The sequence below is a fragment of the Pristiophorus japonicus genome, chromosome 10 (assembly GCF_044704955.1).
Source record: "Pristiophorus japonicus isolate sPriJap1 chromosome 10, sPriJap1.hap1, whole genome shotgun sequence".
Classification (NCBI taxonomy): domain Eukaryota; kingdom Metazoa; phylum Chordata; class Chondrichthyes; family Pristiophoridae; genus Pristiophorus; species Pristiophorus japonicus.
Genome location: NC_091986.1, coordinates 135,425,201 through 135,440,814, shown reverse-complemented (window position 1 = coordinate 135,440,814; position 15,614 = coordinate 135,425,201). Strand labels below are relative to the sequence as shown.

The 15,614-nt window shown below is 43.9% G+C and overlaps 1 protein-coding gene across 1 annotated transcript in view; it reads right to left on the bottom strand.

Moving 5' to 3' along the window:
* The window catches only part of LOC139274800 (PC3-like endoprotease variant B), a 994,028-nt gene that overhangs the window by 427,513 nt on the left and 550,901 nt on the right, over positions 1 to 15,614 (bottom strand). The window contains exons 8-9 of the mRNA XM_070891493.1: positions 13,158 to 13,246; positions 4,133 to 4,305 (exon numbers count right to left, since the gene is read on the bottom strand). Of these exons, the coding sequence (XP_070747594.1) occupies positions 4,133 to 4,305; positions 13,158 to 13,246 (262 nt within the window). The remainder of the gene's footprint in view (positions 1 to 4,132; positions 4,306 to 13,157; positions 13,247 to 15,614) is intronic.

The window sequence follows — 15,614 nt, the reverse complement described above, 5'->3', positions numbered from 1 at the left end:
CTTGCTGCATGCGAGCCATGGACTGCTTCATTATCCGAGGAGTTGCGAATGAAATTGAACACTGAAAACTGAGGCCGAGAATTTTAAAAAATAGTGAAAGAAACAATCACATGTAGTTCTTATTGTGTTCCTAACACAGATGAGGCTGCACACAGGGCGGTTAAAGTAACAGTGACCTCAGTCTTTAATAAGACACTCCAGAGTGAGGAACAGGCCTTCGGGACCGGCTTATATACAGTGCTCCCAAGGGATGCTGGGATCCCTTAAGACTTCAGGGGATGAGCTCCCTGGTGGCGGAACATGGGAGAGCATGCTTTACAGATACACAACAGTTCTAACTATGTACTCTTTGCTTAAGGGGGAAGGAAAGTGCAGGGAACAGAAACTTTTCAAAATGAATCTGTCCATATTGTTTCTCTTGATGTATTTATTTAAAATAAATATTTAGTTTATAAATATGGTATTTCTCTGGATGCCATATTGTAATTTGATGAAGTTATGGTGACAACATCTATTGCAGGGAATTGAGGAATTCACCTTAGGTGTCACCGCAAAATGAGCATTATCACGTTAGCCACCCATTATACGGCCCGCTTGATTGAATTGAACTGAATATTAGCAACATGTATAACAGGCAACTGATATGATGAGACCCATTTTGCGCTAATGCCCGAGATGAATTGCTACCCGAAATGTGAAGCTTATTGTTGTAATATGCTGATGTCACATTACAAGAAAAGGTCATACTCATTTTCCCATAACATAAACATATTTATCATGTTGTCACCAAATTAAATGGTGGCATCAAGGAATCTGTTGCTGACACAAAAAATGAAAAGGCAAATATTTGTATTTTTTTTAATAAAGATATAAGGACTAACTGTAAAGTGCTTCTATGTTGCTTGCTACACTTTCCTTCCTTTTTCAATAAGCAATAATTCAATTACCTGCCATCAACATCATACATATATTGTCTTTGACAAAACTCCCCCACCCCCACCAAAAACTCTCTTGGTTCCACACTGTTTCATTTCAGACTTATACCAATAACACTCCATCGACAACTTGAATATATGTGATCCTATTCTATCTAAGCAGTCATTACCTTTATTTCAGACTAGGTCTATAGGCTAGAACCCTCACTTTTGTGTTTATCGCCCAAAAATGGGCGTTATTTCCGGCGTGGGTGGTAAAAAAGGGTTTTCAGATCACCGGCTTCTCACCCATTCTCAAAACATCGAGTTTACATTTTTGAAAATGGGCATTACCGCAAGCGATATCAAATGGGCGGTGGCGTTAAATTTTTCTGACCTCCTGCCGTAAAGTTTCGCTGTCCTGAGCAACGGCATGGCAATGCTCGATTCCCGCGATTTTGGAGGTCAAGGGTCATCATGACATGCACAGAAGAGGAGACAGAGAGGAAGCTCAGAGGCACTGAGAGCGCGTGTGGATGTGGTGTGTGCTTGTTTCGCTTTTAATGGAGGCACGACGGAGATTCACCAGCAACAAAAAGCCCGCTAAGCATCAAGAACATAGTTGACACCGAGTTTTTGTCCAAAAAATAACATATAAAATGGAAGGGATGGAGGAGACCATGCAGCTGGTCGCTAGGAACACTGGTGGCAGAGGGCTCCCAGTGGTCCCGTATCACCGCAATGCACCCCAAGGTGATGCACCCCCATTGCTAACCACATATGAGAGCCAGTAGCGACATCTTGCTTATGGCTCGGAGCACGCTCCCACCTCAGGACCGTCCTCTCCCCTATCCGTCCAAGCAGTGCTTTGGCCGTCACCCCGACCCCCCCTCACCCAATGAAGCATCGCCTGAGGAGCACCTCGGCCAGGTGGCTTGGAGTCAGGAGGGGAAGGGGAAGGGGTAGAGGTAGAGGTGAGGAGGAGAAGGGTGGGGGGAGGGGTTGGTTTGTAGAGAATTATTGATGATTTCAGACTAATGTTCGGTTTAAATGTTTTTTATTTAACAATACCTTGCAGCTCATTGGCTCAGATAGCTGCACCATTACACGCTGGTGATTCCTTAGCATCAAAGGATATAATCACACTTAACTTCAATCAAAATAAACTTTAATTGTCGCAAAGGTGATGCGCACCATTGATGTATGAACTGCAAATCCAGCAGTGTGTCAGCCTTGTAAATAACACCAACGTTCTTTCAGGCAAAGTGATCATTGATGAGCTCTTGACGTAAGGCTCTTGCAGCTATCATGCCACCATGGGCCCTTTCATGCGGTCTACAGGGGTACGGGGACATGGCTTCAGCATTAGCCTGATTGTCTGGGCCGATGTCAGCTCCCGCCTCCTCATCCTGTCTCTGGTGAGGTGGACTCTCAGACTCATCAGGCAATTCGTGTCCCCTCTTGATAGCCAAGTTGTGTAGTATGCAGCACATCACCACGAATTGAGCGACCTGCTTAGGGTGGTATTGGAGCTTGCCTCCTGAGTGGTCCAGGCATCTGAAGCACTGCTTCAGCACTCCAATGGTTTTCTCCACGATATTGCGAGTTGCTCTGTGGCTCTCGTTGTATCGCCTCTCGGCCTCGGTGTGGGTGTCACACAGGGGGGTCATCAGCTAGGTTGCGAGGCCATATCCTTTGTCTCCAAGCATCCAGCATTGACCTTGTGGCTCATTGTTAAACAAGTCAGATACAGTGCTCTCACGCAGGATGTGCGCATCATGGATGCTGCCTGGGAATTGAGCATTCACTACCAGTATAATTTGCTGGTGGTCGATAACCAGTTGGACATTCATGGAGTGGAATCCCTTGCGGTTCCTGAAAACTTCAGCATCCTGAAAAGGTACCCGCATCGCAATGTGAGTACAGTTTATTGCTCCCTGCACCTTGGGGAAGTTTACAATTCTGAAGAAACCTAGAGCCCTCTCACTCTGTGCCTCTCTGGTCATAGGGAAGCTGATCAAGTCCCTCCTGCGTGCGTACAGGGCTTCAGTGACCTGTCTAATGCAGCGATGTGTGGCATGCTGAGAAAGTCCACAAATGTTGCCAGCTGTGGCCTGAAAAGAACCCGAGGCATAGAACGACAGTGCCGCGGTGACTTTGACCTCGACGGACAGTGCAGTACTGATGGTGCTGGCAGGCTGTAGGTCTACCCTTATCAGCTAGCATACCTCAGTGATAACCTCTTTGTGGAAGCGCAATCTCTGAAGTCAGGTAGTGTCGGGCAAGTGGAGGTAAGAATGCTTCTCCTTGTACTTGCAGGGGGTATAACGTCTGGTCCTCCTCATCTGTCTGTCATTTCGTACATTGGGCACATAATGCAATGCAGCGTTCCTATGGCGATGTCAACTCTGCTGCATGTATTTGGTCACCAAGAGAGGGTGAGAAAAGACAGGCCCCATTGCAGCAGCTCTCTGTTTGTCACCGATTGCACACAAACAAGGAATGTCCCAACGAGCACACCTCTTCAATTCCAATCGGTCACAATGTGGTCAAGGTGTTTTCAGAGATGTTCACATCAACTCCAATGACCTGCAGAGTACATTCAAACTCCGCCGAGGTTGAAGCACAGCAGCCTTTTAAAGGACGCGCCATGTGATCAACAACATGGCGTCCATAACGCTATGATTCATCCATGTTAGTTCCACTTTTTGTTGGTTATTTTTTTGAGCGAGCGATATCATGGGCAGTATGTGTGCGAGGTGGTGAAATTGATGATGGGCGATCTCCATGGTCGCTAGTTTGGGGAAAAATGCTCTTTGTGACAAAAAACAGTCGCCGGGCGCTAATATTGAATCTCGGCGTTAATTCCGTGCGGAAAGTAATGCTGGCCGATATTATGGGCATTGAATTCACCCATCCTGCTGATTCCGCCCCAAAAAAGTGGGCGGGCAGTAATATTTTTTCTCAGCGTTAAGCACATGGGGAAAATAATGCTCGCTGATAAGTCTCCTAAAAAGCCCATCAGTTTCCATTTTGTGCCAAAATGGGCGATATCTGGGCATTATATGTCATTTCAGCGGTAAAATGGGTGTTAAGTTGGTGTTAAGCAGGTAAAAAAAGTGGCGGTTCTAGCCCAATGTCACTTACAACATTCATTCCACTGTCGGTTGATCCTTAAAACAAAGCCCAACTTTAAAATCTAAATGTGAATCTCTTACCAACTCTGCTCCTTCCTGTAGAGCTTTGGTTGTTAGTTTTCTGGGGCCATCAAATTGCATCCCGTTATCTTTGGGGCCCCAGCAGCAGCTGTAGATATCTATATAATTGTTATTGTAGGTGAGAGCTGCAGCTTCTAAGGCATCAGTCACTTTTCCATCCAAGATGCGAATGCCTAAAGCAGAAATATAATCCTTGCATTTATGTTGAAATGTCGCAGAACACTTCATTTTACACAACAAATTATTCTTATACTATTATATGGTAAATGCAGTGACACATGAACCAATGATTGGGAATTTGCTTTGGCTTGCTCCTGATCTGCAACCGCATGCAAGTAAATTAGGTTTTTTCCACCTCTCTTCCATCCAAGTTAAGAGCAATTTCGAGGAAATTCCCAGCCAATGTAACTATTTCTGCTGATGAAAGGAACTGTGTCCATTGCTTATGGTCCTCCTACAAAATGTATTAATGATTTGAAAAGAGTAACAACACGGATACATTTGCCATAGTTCTACAAAGCTAGGTGTCGACCTTACAGGATTTCATCAAATACATTGACCATTAGAATGGATTGCTTTCTGACGCAAGTGCTAGGGGAGGTTAATTTTCAACCTGTGTCATTTGTATGAAGAGGTTCTTAACAGCCAGGTTCTATTATAGGTGATTTGTATTGGGATGGCTGGCCTTCCCTTCAACAAGTTTAGTTCTACTGCCGATTGTAGTCAGATGATCGTGCCACTAACAATTCAAAATGAGTTATAAAACAGGTCAACCACAGTAATAATGGACAGGTCAAAGAAAATTCAAGCAAGAGCCCATGAAGATGTGGTAAAAATATAATTTTAATTACACTGCTTTGCAATGAAAGAGTTAAAATTAAAATGCTGAAATAACCTGTGTTTAGCTCAGCTATTGTAGTCCTCGGTAATGTCTTTAAAAGAACTTAGCAAAAATGTTTACTGAGATAAGCTGCTCCTGGTCGACTAACCTCATAAGAATTTAAGAAATAGGAGCAGGAGTCGGCCATTTGGCCCCTCAAGCCTTATTTAATAAGATCATGGATGATCTGATCTTGGGCTCAGCTCCACTTCCCTGCCCACTCCCTATAATGCTTCACTCATCTTAGTTGCTGCACAACAATGTCCTATTTCTTAAAGAAATTAGCCTCATGGCTGATCGGCCTTGTCCTTCCAGTCTAACCTCATCAATCTGACAATAACCAATCCACCTTATCTTCCCTGACCTTGTTATGTTGGAAAAACTTCACAATTCAAGGCTCTAGGTGCATGGGTTGGGCTGGTACTGATTACAAGACCAGGGTAAGTACAGGCCAGTAGTAGTAGTAAAAACTGACAAATCCCCAGGACCCGATGGTTTTCACCCATCAAGATTTAAAGGAAGTAGGTGAGGAAATTGCAGATGCCTTAGTCATATTCTTCCAAAGCTCTCTGGATTTAGGAATTGTCCCTTTAGATTGAAAAATTGCAAATGCAACTCCATTATTTAAGATGAGAGAGCAAGAAACTAGGAAATTATAGACCTGTTAGTCTAACATCTGTTGTGGAGAAGTTATTGGAATCTATAATTAAGAACAGTGACTGAACACTTAGAGAGATTTGAGCTGATTAGAGAGAGCCAACATGGATTTATAAAGGGTAGGTCATGTCTAATGAACTTAATTGCATTTTTTGAGGAAGTAACAAAAGTAGTAGACAGGGAAATGTCTATGGATGTAGTTTATATGGACCTCCAGAAAGCATTTGTTAAGGTTTCACATAAAAGACTGTTACATAAAATTAAAGCTCATGGAATTGAAGGCAAATTATTGACCTGGTAAAGAGATGGTTAGGCCTTGGAAGACAGAGAGTAGGGATAATGGGTATATACTCAAATTAAAAGGAATTGGTAAGCAATGCAGCTTTGGACAATATCCTATTTCTTAAAGAAATTAGCGCCTCAATTGTTCACTATATTTATTAATCACTTAGATAACACAATAGAGAGCCATATATCCAAGTTTGCTGATGACACAAAGGTTGATAGTATGGTAACAACAACAACTTGTATTTTTATAGCACCTTTAACATCGTAAAACATCCCAAGGTGCTTCACAGTATCAATATAAAACAAAATTTGACACCCAGTTATATAAGGAGACATTAGGACAAAGCTTGGTCAAAGATGTAGATTTTAAGGAGTGTGCTAAAGGAGGAAAGAGCAGTAGAGAGGTGGAGAGGTGGAGAGGTTTCTGGAGGGAATTTCAGAGCTAAGGGCCTCGGCAGCTGAAGGCATGGCCACCAATAGTGGAGCGTTTAAAAATCAGAGATGCTCAAGAGGCCAGAATTAGAGGAGCGCAGAGTTGTAATATAGACGGGAGCATAACATTACAAAGAGACACCGATAGTTTCGGAGGGACCAATTTTGGCCATGACTGCCATCAATTTTTTTGGAGTAAGTTGTTTTTTCTGGCGTAAGTTAAGAAATGCCATTTTCCCCAAAACATTTGTTCCAGAGTAAGTCAGTTAGGTACGTTTTTTTTTTAGTTCAGTTTTTTTTCAAAAGTGGGTGTTCCCAGATACTTATGCCACTTTGGCCAGCTAAAACTTACTCCAAATCGACTTAGGTCAGCGTATGTGGCCAGCTCTGAAAAACATTGCGGTCAGTTAAGAATTCGGTGCAGGTTAGTACATTTAAAACACCAACACTTACAAAGCACTAAACAAAGCACAAAAATAAGCATTCAATAACAAATAAAACATACAAGGAAGCTGAGAGGACCTGCACCAAGACTTAAAAAGCATTAAACAAAGGCCAAAAAGTAATAAGCAATTAGTTAACAAATAAAAAATAGAAGGAAGCTGAACACCTGCACCAAGACTTACAAAGCACTAAACAAACCACAAAAAGTAATGAGTAATCAATCAATAACAAATAAAAAATAGAAGTCCTACCTTTATGCCAGAATCAAGTTTTTTAAAAAAAGATCCCCCTGCCCCCGCCATCAAAACACTCTTTCCCCCCCCCCTCATCAAAATAGTCTTTCTCCCTCCACCCCGCCCAAAACTCTCCTCCCCCCCCAATCAAAATTCTCAAACACAACCACAAATAAATAAAAAATAAAACTGAAGTCCTACCTCGGCTCGGGAAGTCAGCGGGCCGGCCGGCTGGTGCGGGAGGCCTCTCGGCCGGGGATAGGGTGCTGTGAAGATCGGGGTGTCCCTTCGGCCAGGGCTAGGGGCTACGAGCATCGGGTCCTGCTCACAGCCCACAGGACCCGCTGGGAGGACAGGAGCATGCGCGCAGACGTCACTGTGCATGCGCGCAGCTGCCGGCAGTGCTTTCTGCACTGGCCTGTTGCTCCGCCCCCCACTTCACTAGCTATGCCACGCTGGGACACCAGAGACTCGGCAGAGCGGGCAGGATGGGGCCCCTTTTTTCGGCGCCATTTCCAGCGCGCAAAGTCGTCGCGTTTAAGGTAAGTGCACAGAAAAAAAGGGTTGGGGAAAATTGGGCCCAGAGAATGGTCAGATGTATTTCAATGCAGGTAATTGTGAGGTCATCCATTTTGGACCAAAAAAGGATAGATCCGAGTATTATTTAAAAGGTGAAAAGCTAGGAACAGTGGAGGTCCAAAGGGATTTAGGGATCCATGTACAGAGATCACTAAAATGTAGCAGTCAGGTACAAGAAGTAATTAAAAAGGCTAATGGAATATTAGCCTTTACATCTAGAGGGCTAGAATATAAAAGAGAGGAAGTTTTGCTACAGCTATACAAAGCCCTGATTAGACCATTTCTGGAGTACTATTGGTATAGTTCCGGCACCACATCTTAGAAAGGATACATTGGCCTTCGACGTAGTACAGCGCAGATTCACCAGAATGTTACCAGACTCCAAGGGTTGTATTATGAGAAGCGATTACATAAACTAGGCTTATATTCTCTCGAATATAGAAGGTTAAAGGGTGATTTGATTCAGGTTTTTAGGACTTTGAAAGGAATTGATCAGAGTAGCTAGACAGAATTTTTTTCCATTGGTGGAGGAGTCTAGGACCAGGGGATGTAATCTTAAAATCAGAGCCAACCCATACAGGAGAGAAGTTAGAAAAAACCTCCACGCAAAGGATGGTAGATGTATGGAACTCTCTCCCATAAAAAGTAGTAAATGCTAGTTCAAGTAATAATTTTAAATCTGAGATTGATGGAACTTTGCTAGCCAAGGGTATAAAATGATATGGAACCAAGGCAGGTGGATGGAGTTGCAGATCATCCATGATCTCATTTAATGGCAGAACAGCCTAGTCCTGTTCCTATGTTCCTAATAGTAGAGGTAAAGCTACAGAGGAGAAGAGAATACTGGTCGGGTTATGACAATACTCAGGAAGGGAATGGGGTAATATCATTCTGTTCTCATAATTATCATTCGAGCATTGTAATCATCTTTATTTGTCCTTGGTTTGATCACCTCAACAAAGAATCTTCTCAACACCCATAAGGTGTCAGATTTATTACACCACCTACCATCTCAATTCCTGCATTTTAAATGTAAACTGGATTCCAAATTCAGCAGGTGGAATTAATCTTGTCTCAGAGAAGATCACAGTACAGAGATTAGCAGGACTCCATCTAAGCAGGAAGGCTCTGTCTACTGCAAATGTCTATTTATAGCATTACTAATAGAACCTTCGGCCTAAAAGTTCCTGGTTTCCCAATATAGCAGTATAAGTGTGACAGGACTTATTCTTGTTGCCACATGCAATTAAATGGCTGAGCAAGTCTTGTAAGAGGAAAAGTGAGTATCTAACCTCTCGGCAGCAGTGTGGCCCATATGGATGAAGGTGGCTGTGAGTGCGACCTCCATAACTCCAAGGACCCCTTTGCAATGTTGAATAAGGCTTAATGACCTCACTTGGTCCGGAAAGGCAAGAGGATTCTCAGATGAATAACAGGGCAAAGAACTGAATCACAGAGAAACACATGGGTAGTTAAGCATTGCCGTTTGGGGTATCACTATGTTGCTTGTTCCAGAGCAATTTTACTTGTCCCCTCTCATGTCATGTGTCTCACATCCTATAATGTACAATAAAATCTTACATCTTAGGTCCTAATTCCTTTACACCCACTATTACTAACATCTATTCCACAAATCTGGACTGCTTGCGACTGCAGGATCTGGACACTGCAGCAGCTAATTAACACCACAGATTCCTCCTACAGGAGAAAATAACACACAATGCCAGGCCACTCGGGGAGGACGTACCAACACCCAATATTTAACATCACATGCAGCGGAAGCAATGGCAATAATTGGCACCAACTATGTCCTGGCAGTTGGGCATGGAGATGTGGGGGTCTTTGTTCTTCCGTGGGTTTGTGATAATGTATACTTTTTCTTACTTCATGCATAATTCTTCTTTGCTCATAAAAGAACTACAAAGTGGTTGATTAGTATGGAATGCTGTTCAAGCAGATCAAAGTTAACAGCACTGTTGTTTCCTTCAGAGGCTGCAAACCGGGATACAGTGGAGAAAATTGCCTACACAGGTGACCATTCACTCACCTCATCCTTCACCTTGTCCCTTGCACGCAACAGTCCAGTGACATCCACTCAAGGGAGTACAGATAGTGTAGATGAGGAGCTGACACATGGTGAGACACAGAGCACAAGAAAGCCAAATAATGTAGAAATGGAAGTGGAGCTTGATATATTAACAGAGGCACAAGAAATGTCAGCCCCGGGCTGCAGAACAAACAATAATGATCTCAGGGGTCTTGCCACGAAGGACTTTCTGAGACAGAGCTCCTGGAAAACGTTTTAAAAAGTGGGCTTATGTCTATACATCCTGCTGCATGGGTAATGCTTGGATGACTAGCTCTCATTTGGCTTCTTTTGCAGCCTCTTGCTGCTCATCTTCCAGCCCCAGCATATAGTTCATGTAAGGATGGATTCCCATTGGGATTTCCATTGCGCAGCCACCATTACTTCAGAATGAGCTGCAGAAAACCTGGAAAAATGGCATAATCAGCATTTATACTGCTTTTTCCATGTTTCCGTCTATATTCTCTGTAGTTACGACAGATGAGCAGGAGAAACCCTATGGAATTTTACCCACAATATGTTTATAATAGACAATATTTAATAATAGACAATAACTCTAGGACAGGTCAGCAGTATAAAGACACATATCCTTCTGATGGATCTGGAAAGAGGGAACCAGGACAAGGGTTAGCAAGTGGTGGCAAGAGTAAGCAGTAGCAGGTGAGTGGTAACATGACATACCAAAAGCTTGTCCTGCAGAGTAAGGGAGGGAAAGAGTTCAGTATGAACAGAGATGGAAGGGGTGATGGCCAAACACCCTGCTCTGCGCATCCTCTAGCCACGCTATCTGCCACATCACATGCCCTCCAATATTCCCTGTAAGCTGTGCGGCTGCTCTAGGGATCTCACACAGCCAGCATTTGAATGCAAAAATCGCACATGCACAGTATTTTGAATGGTCCGCGCAGCCCCTTAAAGGGGCCATGCGGCACCAAAAAAAAAATTTTTGAGGAACATTGCTGCCCTCCCTCTACCATTGGTGCTGATGGTGGTCCCCTCTATTCATTTGAGCACTTGCAGCAATGCCGGCCCTTTTCCAGATCTTGCCAGCTCCCTCCAGTTTTGCACCAGCTTGTCCTGCAAGTAGAGTCAGAGTGGGCAAGAGTGTACCCTGCTGCAGGGTTGTGAAGATGTTAGTATGTCGGTACAGCAAGTAATCAGGAAGGCAAATGGCATGTTGGCCTTTATTGCAAAGGGCATAGAGTATAAAAGCAGGGAAGTCCTGCTACAACTGTACAGGGTATTGGTGAGGTCACACCTAGAGTACTGCGTACAGTTTTGGTCACCGTATTTAAGGAATTGGAGGCTGTTCATAGAAGGTTCACTTGGTTGATTCCGGAGATGAGGGGGTTGACTTATGAGGATAGGTTGAGTAGATTGGGCCTATATTCATTGGAGTTCAGAAGAATGAGAACTGTTCAAAACATATCAAAACATATAAGATAATGAGAGGGCTCGACAAGGTGGATGCAGAGAGGATATTTCCACTTATAGCAGAAACTAAAACCAGGGGACATAGTCTCAGAATAAGGGGTTTAAAACTGCGATGAGGAGGAATTTCTTCTCTCTGAGGGTTGTAAATGTGTGTAATTCTGTGCCCCAGAGAGCTGTGGAGGCTGGGTCATTGAATATATTTAAGGCGGAGATAGACAGATTTTTGAGTGATAAGGGAATAAATGGTTATGGGGAGCGGGCAGGGAAGTGGAGCTGAGTCCATGAGCAGATCAGTCATAACCTTATTAAATGGTGGAGCAGGCTCGAGGGGCTTAATGGCCTATTCCTGCTCCTGTTTCTTATGTTTTTATGTGTGAGGCAGCATAGCATAGTGTGCATGCTGAGAGTAAGCAGCAAGAGGTATAGGGAAGAGTGGGGAGTCATTGTGAGGGCAGTGGCAAATGTTGGGTGCGCAAGTAAAAGCATAAGCAGATGCGGTGAAGTGTGCTGCTTAGATTGAAGGAGAGAGATGGGCAGCAGGGAAGGGAAGGATTGGTAGTGCTGGAGCTAAAGTGTGGTGGTGCAGGGCTGAGTGAAGAATAAGAGATTTGTGAATAGGAGCCTTAACTTAGAGGCTCTGGTGAAGTCATTGAATATTTTTCTCCTGGGAGTAATGCTGCTTTCATTGGCATTGACACCACCTCATTCCACTGCTGCGGTACTATTTGCCTGATTACTCGGTGCCTATCACTGGAATTGAGGACCTCCTTCCTGCTGTTTGCCTGTTCAACAAGAACTGTCACAGCACCATCTGCAGTCATCTTCTCCACTGAGATTTGAAAAAATATCTGCAATATGCTACATATGAAAAGTACATCTCCCCTTTAAGAGGTTTAGGCTGCCGTTAATTATAGGCAGCCCTCCCAGAGTTCCTGCCCTCTCAATGGGTGAGCTGTCTTTTGGTAATATGAATAGCCACAGCATCCGTGAATATTAGAATGAGGCCCAACCACGAAAATGGTTTAGGCCTCCCACCGACATCATCGGGCAGCTCCCAGTCCCCCGCCTGCCTGATATATGTGCAGCATTTAAATAGCTGTATTGTCTCTTGGTTTGGTAAGATGTGAAGCATTCAACTCCTCCACTCCTAATCATTGTTGAATAGCCCTTGCTGCAAGTATGTGTGCATACAGATGTCAGGTGAGGACTGGATCATACTTAGCTGTAATTCTCCCACATCAGAATAGCCTACAGAACAGCTCCTGTTTAGTGGTGTGCACTAGCTTTTTTCCAGTGCTAAAATTCAGCATAAGGCACATTTAAGGATCTGTATATCATTGTATTTACCAGACCTTTTGGCATAAGACAAAGATGAGTGCTAAAATGAGCACTGGCAAAGTACAAGGCCTAATATACACACGCCTTGGAGTTCATTACTGTCATTGGATTGCTGTGCTTTCTATGTAACATTCTACTTTACTGTCTTTAATAAAGGAAACAAACCCGATTTAAAAATTTAAGTGACAGTTGCATCAGCAGCAGGAATAAGAGTGACACAAAAAGGCAATTAAAATTGAAAATGAATGTTCTGGAGAGTATACCAGGAGTTTCACAACAGTGTGACAGCCAATCACAGCAATACTATTGTTTCACTCCTGATCTAATGTGTTTATAATGCTGCAGCTAGGATCTTGCACTGCATCCCAATTGTGCTTGGAAATGCTGAAAGTCAAGTTTTATATTTAGAAAGTTGCTGACAAAAACTTTATTAAAATCAGAAGAAAATGGCAACGGACCTGTGCTGTATAATCAAAATGGCATCCTTGCGATCTGTTAGCATCAGAAAGCACACATACATATAATTTTCAATTGGTCAGTGTGCCACTCAGCAAAACTGCAGTTACAATTGTACCAGAAATAATGCAATGGCACAACAAAAAAGATACTGAACTCTATTCACATTCTTCCCGTTGCACTTGTAAATTTAATTACCTCCAATCTTTGCATTATATGCAATTCCAACCCCACAGAAGTTGTTGTTGGCCTCCATTGCCACTTCTCCTGCACATCTTGTTCCGTGACTTGGTGACATGAAAAGAAACATAAGAGCATGTGATGAGTGTGTGATACGTCTAAAGGATATCTCTCCAACAAAGCTTGGAATTTCGAGCCTTGATTCAGAAATAAAAGAATTGACTTTATATTGCTCTATCAGTCTTTCATGTGGAATAACAATATCAACAAACTAGCTGAATATATTGCACTGATGGAAAGTTTCAATCTGATATATCAACATTTAGTTGATATTTACTGAAAAGATGCCTGAATATGTTCATTTTTAATTAAAACATTTTTAACTACAATGTTGTTAACTAATTCTTTATTCATAAGAGAAAATGGAGGCCGCCACAATCCAGATGTCTTGTATTTTATAGAATATACAAAAGGTGAGGCTATCAAAGAGAGAATTGGAAAAATACAGTCTGGTGGCAGCCAGGAGAAAGGCTGAAGATTATGTAGGTGTTTTCAGAAGGCAAAGTAGATGGCCTTTCCTTTATTGACATTTAGCTGATGGTCCTATTAAATTTAAAATTAAGCCAAATGTCACTGATGGGAGCATTTGCCAGTTGGGCAAGCTCAACAAGCCAAACATGTGCAAGTCACCAGCACCAATAATATTGCTTCAATCAGCTGCATCTTTCAGGAAAATAAAAAACAATGTTAAAAATACATTGGGCTAGAAATTTGCCTCCCGTTAGCATCTTTGGGGGAGGTGGGGTGGGGTGGGGGGGGGGGGGGGAGAAGCGATAACGGGGCGCTACCAGCTTTGCGACCGGGCACGGCAAGAGTACCAATGCCTGAAATTCCCATTGAGGTTTGCGGCGGTGGTAACCCCTAATGCCACAATCACCTGCGCCGGAGATCGTGATGTCATCGTGATGTCATCGTGCTGCGCATCGCCTCGGTTCCGCGACTTGCAGCATCGCAGGGCATCAACACCGACAGCTGCAGGAAGCGTTGGGAGGGAAGCTGGGGGCTTGGGGGAGCGGTATTTAAAGACAAGGCTACTTGTGTGAATAAAAAAACATTACCCCTTAGGTTGCATTTTCAACATCTTGATGTGCTGCGATTGATCAGCCCTGCACTTTGTTAGAGTACTCGAGGCTGATTGTCATGGATCGTGGCAGCCATCGGCGATGAGGGACATCCACTGCAGCGATGGCCCTTCCCTTTAAGGGAGGGAAGGAGCCGCCGAGCCTGGCAGCGCTGCACCGCTACCACCCCTCTTGCCGGCTTTAGTGCTTGAAGGGAAGTACTAGGGTCAAGGATGTCTTGGAACGGCTGCAGGACATTTTGGAGGGGGAGGGTGAACAGCCAGTTGTCGTGGTGCATATAGGTAGCTACGATATAGGTAAAAAATTGGATGAGGTCCTACAAGCTGAATTTAGGGAGTTAAGAGTTAAATTAAAAAGTAGGACCTCAAAGGTAGTAATCTCAGGATTGCTACCAGTGCCACGTGCAAGTCAGAGCAGGAATCGCAGGATAGTTCAGATGAATAAGTGTCCTCGACCAGGCTAACATCCCCAGTATCGAAACACTGACCACACTTGATCAGCTTCGCTGGGCAGACCACATAGTTTGCATGCCAAATACAAGACTCCCTAAGCAGATGCTTCATGTGGAACTCTTTCATGGTAAACGAACCAAAGGAGGACAGCGGAAACGTTATAAGGACACCCTCAAAGCCTCCCTGGTAAAGTGCGACATCACCACTGACACCTGTGAGACCCTGGCCAAAGACCACCCGAGGTGGAGAAAGTACATCTGGGAGTGTGTTGAGCTCTTCGAGTCTCAACGCAAAGAGCATGAAGAGGCCAAGCGCAGGCAGTGGAAGGAGCACATGGCAAACCAGCCCCACCGACCCCTTCCCTCGACGAATGGCTGTCCCAACTGTAATAGGGTCTGTGGCTCTCATATCGGACTGTTCAGCCATCAAAGAACTCACTTTGGGAGTGGAAGCAAGTCCTCCGCGATTCCAAGGGACTGCCTATGATGATGACGTGGCTTGAAGAGTGGTGCAGAAGATGGTATTCAAATTCCTGGGACATTGGAACCGGTTCTGGGGGAGGTGGGACCAGTACAAACTGGATGGTCTGCATCAGGGCAGGACCGGAACCAATGTCCGAGGGGGAGTGTTTGCTAATGCTGTTGGGGAGGGGTTAAACTAATATGGCAGGGGGATGGAAACCTATGCAGGGAGACAGAGGGATGTAGAATGGGGGCAGAAGCAAAAGATACAAAGAAGAACAGTAAAAGTGGACAGCAGAGAAACCCAAGGCAAAAATCAAAAAGGGCCACATTACAACAAAATTCTAAAGGGGCAAAATGTGTTAAAAAGACAGCCTAAAGGCTCTGTGCCTCAATGCAAGGAGTATTTGTAATAAGGTG